At 36.0% G+C, this 12,428-nt stretch overlaps 1 protein-coding gene across 1 annotated transcript in view; it reads left to right on the top strand.

Moving 5' to 3' along the window:
* IFT57 (intraflagellar transport 57) overlaps window positions 1-11,879 on the top strand; it is a 60,287-nt gene extending 48,408 nt beyond the window's left edge. The window contains exons 7-11 of the mRNA XM_008982526.6: window positions 5,966-6,037; window positions 6,831-6,962; window positions 8,315-8,377; window positions 10,061-10,127; window positions 11,146-11,879. Of these exons, the coding sequence (XP_008980774.5) occupies window positions 5,966-6,037; window positions 6,831-6,962; window positions 8,315-8,377; window positions 10,061-10,127; window positions 11,146-11,282 (471 nt within the window). The 3' untranslated portion in view covers window positions 11,283-11,879. The remainder of the gene's footprint in view (window positions 1-5,965; window positions 6,038-6,830; window positions 6,963-8,314; window positions 8,378-10,060; window positions 10,128-11,145) is intronic.
* Window positions 11,880-12,428: the final 549 nt, after the last annotated feature.

Below are 12,428 nucleotides of genomic sequence, written 5' to 3'. Positions count from 1 at the left end.
TGGATGTAATATACAATGTATATATGCACAATCCCTGACTTAGTACCATGGTTCAACTTAACAATTTTTTGACTTTACAGCAGTGCAAAAGTGATAGGCATTGAGTAAAAACTGTAGTTTGAGTAGAAAACCAGACAGCCATTCTTTTTTTAAATTCTGTACAATATTCAATAAATTACATGAGATAGTCACTATTCTATTATAAAGTAGGCTTTGTGTTAGATGGTTTTGCCCCACTGAGGCCAATGTCAGCCTTTCAAGCACACTGAGGGTAAGCTAGGCCAAGCTATGATGTTCAGCAAGTTAGGTGTATTGCATGCAGTTTTAACCGGACATCTGTAGCTTATGGGTTTATCAGGTTGCACCCCATCTTAAGCTGAGATGCAGTTTTAATTATGAAGCCCAGTAATAAACCCATCCCCAACTTGAGAACTAGACCATGACCATTTGAAGTCAGCCGTGTGCTCCTCTGCTGCTGCCCCTTCCCACCCACAGTAACCACTCTCCTCAAGTTTATGTGCAGTCTTTCTTTTTAGTGTATTCACAGGTTTATGTTTCCAAACAGGGTATCATTGAGTTTCACTTGGTTTCCAGCTTTATAAAAGCTGTATCATACTACATTATTTTTAGTAGTAGAATGAATATTACAAAATTAATTTAAACTGTCTTTGCTGTTAGATGTTTAGTTTTCTGCTGTTTTACTTTTATCAAGAACTTGTACATTAATCTTTGTGTATTCCCAATTATTTCTGTGAGAATAATTTCTAGAAGTTGAGGTAAGAATACTTTTTGACTTTTTTTTTAACTTTATATGAGGAATGTGTCCACCTAGAAGATTTTAATAAAACAAATATTCAGATTTGCCCGGCAGGTAATTACAAATCATCATGAGCTTAACATTTTAAAGGGCTTTGTAAATACATGAATGCCCCAGTAGCTTATCAAACTTGAGTGTAAACACAAATTCCTAGTATTTGTGACTTCCCCTGAAATCTGTTCTGTTCTTGTCACACCGTAGTATTAATATCCCCTCAGTTGCTCAGGCTAGAAACCTCAAAACACATTCTCTCTACTTCCCCACCTTCACCTCAGCCACCCCATGCACATACCTCCCTTTAGTCAGTCTTCAAGTTTTCCTAGTTCTGCCACCAAAATGTCCCTTGAATCCATCCCTTCTCTTCTATTCTCACAAGCACTGCTCTAATTCAGACCCTGCTTATCTATGTCACGTGAACTATTAGCCTCCTAACTGGGTCCCTACCTGCCTTCAGCCTCTTGCCTTCCTAATCAGTCCTTCACTCTGTTATTTTCTCAAAACACACACTTATCTTTAAAACTGAAACCAAAAACATCTGATAGCTCCCCGTTATCTACATAATAAGGTCTATCTATACTCTTTGGTTGTTGTAAGCAAAGCCTTTGATCTAAAGCTCCCTCCCTCTCCAGCTTTATTTTCTCATGATCTATCCTCCTGAACCCACCGCAAGAACTTGGTGTTTTCGAGGCTAGCCAGCTTTAGGCTACTTGTTCTCCATGTATTGTCCTTGTTCCTGTTACTCCCTCAGCCGAGAATACTCCTCCTCCCCACATCTTTACAGCCTGTTGAAAAGCTACTCATGCTTCCAAGTTCCACAGAAATACCAGCTCCTCCATGGAGTTTCTACATCAGTGTATGCTCTCACAGTTCTACATAGATGACTCAGGCATCGCTGCTTCTCTCAAAATGTTTTAAATGTCAATACATGCAAAAATATACTTAAAAATAATGCTGAGTAGAAATAGCAGAACACAAACTATTTCAACATATCCATTGTAATAAGTTAAAAACCATATAAATATATATATATATATATATATATATATATATATATATATATATATAGTGTGTGTGTGTGTGTGTGTGTGTGTGTGCGTTTCTCTACCTATATATATGGAGAGAAACAGGCAGAGAAACAGAGACTGATAGGAAGAGAGAAGCTATGTAAATTCTTGAGCTTGGTGTTTATTAAGGTCTCTGAAATTCTTTTTAGAACCAGGCAGGATGAGTACTTTTTTAAAAAAATTAATGATAATGATGCTTGTTAGGTTCATTTTCTTTCACAAGGGTGCTGACTTGGGCTTCAGTACGTTTCCATTGTGAGGTTTACCCATATTTGGCCCAGGTGCAGGAGGTCTTTGTTCCAGTGTTGATTAGCTGACTTGGAGGGGCCTTGTTCCATTGCCAACTCTGCGTAGTCATAGTCATGGGTGGTGAACAGTCTCCTCAACTATAAAATGAAAACATTACACTAGATGATTGTTGAGTAGGTGAATGGATGATCTCTAAGGTCCTTTTCAGCTCTCCAGTTCTGAGACACGTTTTGCTCATGAAACAGAAAAGTGCTTGAGGATAAAGGAAGGTGTTGATTTGTTTCCTGCTCTGGCACACTCACTATCAGGTAGCCAGTTGCCCCTTTTCTTTACTCCAAACTGCCAGTATGTGTTGTGTTTAAATTAGTACATTTGGCTTCGATCCAGGTACACCAATATCTGCGTGGCCTTGGGTGGGTACCTTGCTGTCACCAGGCCTCTGTTTGCTTATATGCAAAATGGCAAGGGTGAGACTGGATGCTTTTTGAGGTTCTTTGCAGCTTTAATATATTATAATTTTACATCTGGTATGTTTGAAGTACCCAAGAAGTTTTTTACCCTGCAGTCACTAGACCATTTCAAAGTTAAGTAATAGGTAGAATGGGACTGTTCACAAAATATCCATTCCTTTACTCACAAAAAAAGTGTAGCTAGCAAAGTGGAGCATTGGGGTGTGCAAACAGATGGGTGCAATGAAGAAACAGCCAAGTTGCATCACTTACTTTAACTTACTACATTTTTCTTTGACAATGGATATTTCTCAAGCCTTTTAAAATTATTACTTTGTATTAAATAGGGAATTCTTTCCGCATTGTTTATTTTGGTCAGGTTTGTAGAAGATCAGATGGTTGCAGATATATGATGTTATTTCTGAGGTCTCTGTTCTGTTCCATTGGCCTATATGTCTGTTTTTTTTTTAATCAGTACCATGCTGTTTTGGTTACTGTAGCCTTGTAGTATAGTCCGAAGTCAAGCAGCATGATGCCTCCGGCTTTATTCTTTTTGCTTAGGATTGTCTTGGCTATATGGGCTCTTTTTTGGTTCCATTGGAAATTTAAAGTAGTTTTTTCTAGTTCTGTGAAGAACGTCAATGGTAACTTGACTTGACTGGAATAGTATTGAATCTATAAATTACTTTGGGCAGTATGGCCATTTTCACAATATCGATTCTTCCTAACCATGAGAATGGAATATTTGTCCATTTGTTTGTGTCCTCTCTTATTTCCTTGAGCAGTGGTTTGTAGTTCTCCTTGAAGAGGTACTTCATGTCCCTCGTAAGCTGTATTCCTAAGTATTTTTTTCTCTCTGTAGCAATTGTGAATGGGAGTTCACTCATTTGAATCTCTGCTTGTCTATTATTGATGTACCGGAATGTGTGTGATTTTTGCACATTGATTTAGTATCCTGAGACTTTGCTGAAGTTGCTTATCAGCTTAAGGAGTTTTTGGGCTAAGATGATGGGGTTTTCTAAATATGCAATTATGTCATCTGCAAACAGAGACAATTTTACTTCCTCTGTTCCTACTTGAATACCCTTCATTTCTTTCTATTGCCTGACTACCCTGGCCAAAGCTTCCAATACTACGTTGAATAGGAGTGATCAGAGAGGGCATCCATGTCTTGTGCCAGTTTTCAAGGGAATACTTCCAGCTTTTGCCCATTCAGTATGATATAGGCTATGAGTTTGCCATAAATAGCTCTTATTAAATGAGATGTGTTTCATCTATACCTAATTTATTGAGAGTTTTTATGATAAAGGGGTGTTGAATTTTATCAAAGGCCTTTCTGCATCTGTTGAGATAATGGTGGTTTTTGTCATTGGTTCTGTTTCTATGATGGATTACATTTATTGATTTGCATATGTTGAACCAGCCTTGCATCCCAGGGATGAAGCTGATTTGATCATATGGATAAGCTTTTTGATGTGCTTCTGGATTTGGTTTGCCAGTATTTTATTGAGAATTTTTACAATGATGTTCATCAGGTATATAATTGGCTAGCCATATGCAGAAAACAGAAACTGGACGTTTTCCTTACACCTTATGCAAAAATTAACTCAAGATGGATTAAAGACTTAAATATAAAACCTAAAATCATAAAAACCCGAGGAAAAAACCCAGTCAATACCATTCAGGACATAGGCATAGGCAAAAACTTTATGAGTAAAACACCAAAAGCAATTTCAAAAAAGCCAAAATTGACAAATGGGATTAATTAAATTAAAGAGCTTCTGCACAGCAAAAGAAATGGTAATCAGAGTGAACAAGCAGCATACAGTATGGGAGGAAATTTTTAAAATCTATCCATCTGATAAAGGTGTAATATACAGAAAGTACAAGGAACTTAGACAAATTTACAAGAAAAAAACCATCAAAAAGTGCCCACTTTTTGGATATGAACAGACACTTCTCAAAAGAAGACATTTATGCAGCCAACAACATATGAAGAAAAAGCTCATCATCAGTGATCATTGGAAAAATGCAAATCAAAACTACAATGAGATACCATCTCATGCCAGGTAAAATGGTGGTCATTAAAAAGTCTGGAAACAGTTGCTGGCGAGGCTAGTGTAAATTAGTTCAACCATCGTGGAAGGCAGTGTGGTGATTCCTCACGGATCTAGAATCAGAAATACCATTTGACCCAGCAATCCCATTACTGGGTATATACCCAAAGAATTATAAATCATTCTATAAAGACACATGAACACATATGTTTATTGTAGCACTGTTTATGATAGCAAAGACTTGGAACGAACACAGATGCCTATCAATAATAGATTGGATAAAGAAAATGTGGCACATACATACGATGGAATACTATGCAGCCATAAAAAATGAGTTCATGTCCTTTTCAGGGACATGGATGAAGCTGGAAGCCATCATTCTCAGCAAACAGGAACAGAAAACCAAGCACCTCATGTTCTCACTCATAAGTAGGAGTTGAGCAATGAGAACACATGGACACAGGGAGGGGAACATCACGCACCAGGGCCTGTCATGGGGTAGGGGATACAGGGAGGAGGAGAGCATTAGGACAAATACCTAATGTATACAGGTCTTAAAACCTAGATGCTGAGTTGATGGGTGCAGCAAGCCACCATGTCACATGTACACCTATGTAACATGTATGTTCTGCACATGTATCCCAGAACTTAAAGTAAAATAAAATACAATAAAAAAGTATTAGTAGTAAACTGAAATTTTTAAATATATTTTGTAGAAAAATACAATGTTGATTTTTAATATATTTTGTAGGTAATTAAAATGTTGATGTATATTTCAAATATGCACACTAATTCAGATTAGTCTAGTAGTAATAGACAGTAGTTTAAAATACATGAACCCCAGTAATCATTATTAACTTCCTCTATTAAGAAAGAGACTCAAAAGTCTTCATGAAGAAGAGGGCCCCATTTTCATTTCCAAGGGAAAAACTAATCTTTGATATATGATGCTTGAGTTCAGAGTTGCTTTTAGGAGCATCACTGTTACTGCTTAAACAAGTAGTTCTTTTCTAGTAATGAGAATTTTTTTTCACTTTGTTGGGTAGTCATAAATATTAACCACAGCAGTGCAGGCACAATTTATATTTCAATTGTCAGACATCACTCTGTGAACACATAAAATAATTTACATTTATTTAGAGCCTTTTATCTTAAGGTGCTCTACACATTTTTCTTTATAATCTGATTGCAAAGTATAAATAGGACTCTCCCACCTGAAATAGGCCAGGAACCAAGTAATTAAGATAAAGGATACAACTTCAGGAGAAGTGGGGGAAAGAAGGAAATGTAGTCTTTTTTACATTGCTTCTATGTGATTTATGCCTGTAGGACTGGAGGATCCACGTTGACCAAATGCACCAGCACAAAAGTGGAATTGAATCTGCATTAAAGGAGACCAAGGTATATGAACTACTTTAGGGGAATCGGTATACATTTACTCATTTGTGGAACACCTGTTTTGAGAGAACGTGAAAGAAGAAAAGACACAATTTTTGCCTTTAAGGAACTTACTATTGAATGTGCCATATTATATTTCAACTGACCCAACATTTAGAACAACTAAAGAAAGCTAGCATATATCAATAAAAGCTGTATATATACATATATGTATGTATAATATATCTCTAATACACATATTGGAAACATTTTGTCATTCTTTCCTCTCTGAATCTCAAGTAAGGAGAGAACAGACCACCAGGCCAATGCCTGTAACTTACAGCCTCCCCAGGCTGGCTGCCCTGCCAGAAATAGGAACTTTGGAGAATGCCACAAAGAAGCAAAGCTAGAGTGAGAAGCTATATGTCCCAGGCTAGAGCTATGGGCTTACGGATCTATTTCCGACTGGAATACTTCAGTCACCCTGAATTGTGCTTTAGGAAACCCATGGTATTCCCTTACCTACTTTGACTGGAAACATATAAAGCTAATTATAGTCACATAAATTTTATGTATATATAATGACAAACGAATTGACTAACACTGGTAGGTGCTTTTTTATTCTAAAATTCTTCAAAGTATGATTAAAATATTTCTCATCACAGACATTTTGTCCTATTGAAAATTTCAAACTGTCTTCTTTTGCACGTGTAGTTGATTATTTGTAGAATCGATTGAGATTTAACCCATTTTTAACTATTTTTGAAAAAAATATGTTTGTGAGTTCTTCTATCTGCAAATCCCATGGAATTTCTAGGGATTTTTGGACAAACTCCATAATGAAATAACTAGGACTTTGGAAAAGATCGGCAGCCGAGAAAAGTACATCAACAGTCAGCTTGAGAATTTGGTTCAAGAATATCGTGCAGCTCAAGCCCAGCTGAGTGAGGTAACTTACAGATGATTTCCAGGGATTTATTCCAAGTTAGCAACCCTGAACCCTAATCTTGACACAATATTGTTCATTTGAAAATCATGAAATGCTTTTCATAAATAGCAAAGCATCAACTTTCTGCCCACGTTAGGAAACCAAGCAAGCCAAGTTAACTTATTTTCGTTTTACACGTAATAGAAATTGTCTCCTAGGAGTCTTTAAATGCACATCTTCCTTTGAGTTAAGTAAATGAAGGCATATGTTGTTGGGAAACATAGCTTAGAACAGGAACAGAATATCAGGACACCTGGTTTTGTTTCTAAGTCTGCTGTTAGTTTACCATAGGTGTAGGAGGAAGAATACTATGCATTTACATGTGTCAGAGGCAAAAGACAGTCCTTGCCGTTCTGGCTTACTACCACATAATAAGTAATGTGAAAGCAAGACACATTCAGAGACAAGCAGTTTTACTGATAAAATGAGATAAACTTTTCATTCTTTCAAAGTTTTAGAAATTTAGCCAAAAAAACAAAATCACTAGCCTTTGAAAGCACCAGTTCTGTATCCCAGCAGTAGGGATCTAAGAGCTTTCCTTTGGGATTTATGCCCCGTATTTTCTGATGTTAAAGAAGACTCGTAAGGATACTTGTAAACATCAGTTGAAGGCATATTTTTTTGTCTTTACCAGACAAAGTTGAGAAAGACAAAAAAGTAGAAATAAATTTGAGATAATTTCTGTTCTTTAAGAAGTTCTCAAAGACCAAATAGAAATCTTCACTTTTTGATTATATTATTTAATATGTGTGTGTTTCCTCATATACACACTTATGGATATTTTAACTATCAAAATGATGTAAAACTCTCTGATTGAAGCAACCATGTATCTGTCTAAATTAATATTATATAATTGATTGTTAGCTTCCAAGAACATACTCCAATTGATTGTCCTGTCATACTGTATGTTAATCCTTATTAATTGCTGAACTTCATATTCTACTCTGATTGATTTTTTTGAACTGATTTTCTCTGCATAGCATGCAAATTAGATTGACCAAGAGCCACTCTCCTAAACTGTTTAGGAATGACCAAGGACAGTTTTTATTGTGAACCATGCCCATGAGAGGTACACAGTCAGTTTGTGAAGGTTAAGGTAGTTCATCATTTTGTAGCGCTCTAGTTAAATACATGGCACCCGTTAGGGACATAAAAAGGCTACAGTTAAATGTCACTTTCACAAACGTATTCACAAACAAGGAGTGGGGGTTGTCATAAAATAACATGCAGAAATTGGAAACACAAAGAGGTCAGTCGTATTTAATCTGCTGCCGCTTTGATTTTGCCATTAAACAAAACGTGTTTTCTCTCAGGCAAAGGAGCAATACCAGCAGGGAAACAGAAGAGTAATGGAAAAGACCAGACTCTTGTCAGAGGTACACACCGATGCTCTTGCCCTGCTTCTCAGCTGGGCCCCAGCCATTGAGAACCTCCAGATGGTTTAACACTGCTAACTTCAGTTGCTTCCTATGCCTTTAAATAATTTTCTTGAGGAGATAATTCCTAATTTTCGTATCAGTGAATCAATAATCGATACATTTTTTATTTCCACAAGATGCCTGAAGTTTCTCTATTAAATTCAACGTAAAACCTGCTCATAATATTAGCAGACTTTTAAGTTTCCTCAATATCTTTTACATAATAATTATTATTAACATAGAGAAAAGTAGGTAAAGCACTGACTCAGGGAATCTATAACAAATTTTAACATTAATCTGTAAGATTTTTAGTGACAATTATCAATAACTTGTGCATGTCCTGGGTATTTCTCTGTCTACAATTGGGTGTGGCTTATCACCTCCTCCTCCTGAGAACTTCTCGAATATTTGCATAAAAATAAATAGTTGCATTTATTTTTATGATCTTGCAAGAGAGGCAGGACTTAATATGTATTCCCATTTTTCACTGAAGAGCCGAAGGAGGAGAAAACCGTGAAAAAAAGGTCAGCAGTTTATTTGGGACTAAGATCCAAGATGATCTTTGGTTACAATCCGGTGTAATTAAAACAAACCTTACTGTTTGACAAGAAAGAAGTAAGCCTCTTTTATAGAGATTGTTTGACAAATAAAGTTATTTTAAAATACTGAAAATATAACATTAGGAATATTTAGACTCTAATCCTGTGGTGCTTCTAAGCAAATGAAACGGTATGCAGAAGAAAGTGCTCACTTACGTTAGGTAAATTAGCACTTGAAAGGAGTCCAGGGAACCATTCACTTCTTTTGGAGTCGATAGTTATCCCCAGTTGTAACGTTTCAGGTGCCTGAAAAAATTAATTTGCTTTACTTGGATGAGCACTTTATTCCCAGGGAAGGTTTTACTCACCAGTATTATAAAAATAAAGCCTACTAAGTCGCGATAATTATAGCTTAGTTCTAGATCATATAAAAATTTTTCAATTTCTTAAAGATGGTATTTTCTACTTCTCTGAATGCTGGTTTGGAATTTTGCTAATAATAGAGGCTATAGTAGTACAATCACCAGATGGAGTGCAGATAGGAACCAGCGTAACAGCACGGTACACCTCCCGGAGTTTGCAGTTCATGATTTGGACAAAGCATTAACAATATTGTTATACATAGCCATATGATATACACATGTTCCTAGTGTCCTGTAGAGGAAAAGGTGACATAGTGTCTTATAGACCTATAATATTAAGAAAGGTATCCAGAAAACCTTTAGAAATCTAAAGTCTCTTTAGGATGTTTGTGCTATGTTAATTAACAACCAATTGTTAGAGAATGGCAAGGTATATGCTGTGAGATCATTGTGAGCTTTGAGTGCCTAGTGACTAAAACAGCTTTGACTGTATTTAGTATATTGCAACATGAGAAAGCTGATGTCAGTCACTGGGGAAGTTTAACATGAGCAGCATTCTGAAGCAGAAAAGCTGTGTATATCTGCATACTTTATCTTATTATTTGAATTACATTCAGAATAGTCCTAATATCTTTATTTATGGGTACCTAATACCTACATTAAATTTTCTTAATACATAATTCCAAAATTCTGAAAGTTTCTTACAATGTAAGGCTCATGAAAACATTTTTTCATGAAAGGTTACGGAAGAATTAGAAAAGGTAAAACAAGAAATGGAAGAAAGAGGCAGCAGCATGACTGATGGTGGTAAGTACACGCTCACTTTAGGGGAGAAAGCAAGAGAAAAATAGCTCTCCAAGAAACCTACTCAACAAACTTGCATTAATATATAGAGACTGCTTTTTAAAACAAAGGATTTGTTGCTTGTTTGAAGAAAGATTTATGGTGCAAAAATAGTCTGATATTCAGTGTGCTGTTTTTCTTATTAATCAGCTGAGAAGGTAGTAGGCTTTTTTACTATAATTTAGAGGTTTTTAAAATTCAAACTGTATTGATTGAAAGAGTGGGAAATATTAAAATATGTGCTTTGTTATGCCAATTTAAAAAATATTGTATTCTGTTTTCATCAAATGAGCTTTATTTTTTCTATTTTATGTACAAAAGGGCACTAAGTATATGTCCAAATGACACTAAGGCAATGATGTAGTAACCCTTAGTTTATTTTCCCTCCTCCCCAGTAGAACGGACTTGGCAGGGGTCAAATAGAGAAGAATTAATCATCCTCTAGTAATCATCCTCCATTGTGAGTGGGTTACTTTGATATGGGCCAGTAGTGATTTCTGAAGGCTTTTCTATGCCCTAGAAAAAATTTCTAGAGTTCTATTGATATATACTGAATGATCTTGCAAAAGGGAATGCTTAGGGTTTGTTTTTTTTTTCCAATATGTTTTAAATGGGCCCATTATCTATGTCTCAAAGATAATTCTCTTTTCCCCTGTCCCCACTTTGTATTTCCTTTTCCTGCAGACAAATATACTAGCTCATAGAATCGTCTTGAACACATCCTTAAACACCTGTTTAGCTCTTCCCCTAGAAAAGGAAGAAAGTTTAGCCTCAGTGCATCAAATATTGCATCATTTTTTCATCCTAAAAATCTCAGGTGCTTAAAATGCCACAACGAAACTGTGTGAATGTCAGTAAGTTGCCGGCTATGCTTTGAACCCTATTTTTGGCTTAAGACAAAGTGAGGAAAATGTCATACAATTCTGTAGTGCACTGATGTTCCAGGTGAACATTTTTATTTCATGTTCTTTTCATTCTGCAGCTCCTTTGGTGAAGATTAAACAGAGCTTAGCAAGGCTGAAGCAAGAAACTGTAGAGATGGACATTCGAATTGGTATTGTGGAACACACGTTACTCCAGTCAAGGCTGCAAGAGAAGTCCAACATGAGCAGGGACTAAGTCCAGCATGCAAGAGTCATTCCCGAGCCAGCTGCAAGCTTTTATTAAAACGCACCGTTTCATGGTTCCGATTAGTTGCGTTTCTTATATCCAACTATATTTCATGTTGCATAGATTTCAAACCATAACTTTATGTTCAATGGGAATTTTTTTTACATATGTACACTCACGTATTATATGATGGTGATTGTGATGGTTAGAGCCTTGACACTAATGTAAAGTTTAATAAAGGAATTACAATTCTCACTTTCTCACTCACATATTATATGATGGTGATTGTGATGGTTAGAGCCTTGACACTAATGTAAAGTTTAATAAAGGAATTACAGTTCTCACTTTCTCACTCACATATTATATGATGGTGATTGTGATGGTTAGAGCCTTGACACTAATGTAAAGTTTAATAAAGGAATTACAATTCTCACTTTCTCACTCACATATTATATGACGGTGATTGTGATGGTTAGAGCCTTGACACTAATGTAAAGTTTAATAAAGGAATTACAATTCTCACTTTCTCACGTATTATATGATGTGATTATGATGGTTAGAGCCTTTACACTGATGTAAAGTTTAATAAAGGAATTACAATTCTCACTTTCTCACTCACGTATTATATGATGGTGATTATGATGGTTAGAAACTTGACACTGATGTAAAGTTTAATAAGGTAATTACAAATACTCACTTTCTAAGAAGTTTTCTCTAATCATCACCTATGTTAAATCTCCTACCTGGTGGCTCATTTTCCTTAGCATTCCTTGTGTAAGCCAATGTATCTGAGCCACGTTTTCTGTAGATGCTGCTGCTGTCCCAACGTGGGCTGCTCACACAGTCCTTTGCATTGCTTCAACTCTACAGTGATCATCAGTGCTTTACACCCAGAGGCAGCTAACGATGGGTAGGCAGGATTCCTCCCAAGAACCTGAATTACCCTTGCCTCACCTTTATGGTTACTTAAAATTGCCACTTTTTTTAAGTTAAAAAAACCCTTCAGTATCCTCATTAACATTTGAAGTTTATTTCTTATGAATATTTCATGGCTAAAATGATTTTATAGGGAATCTATCATCTAGGATCTAAGGTCACTAAATAAATATAAAAGAAAACATGACTGAACAATCCGTCATGTTTGACTCTGGTCTT

This window comes from Callithrix jacchus, chromosome 15 (assembly GCF_049354715.1).
Source record: "Callithrix jacchus isolate 240 chromosome 15, calJac240_pri, whole genome shotgun sequence".
Classification (NCBI taxonomy): domain Eukaryota; kingdom Metazoa; phylum Chordata; class Mammalia; order Primates; family Cebidae; genus Callithrix; species Callithrix jacchus.
This window is presented reverse-complemented; position numbering and strand designations above follow the sequence as displayed.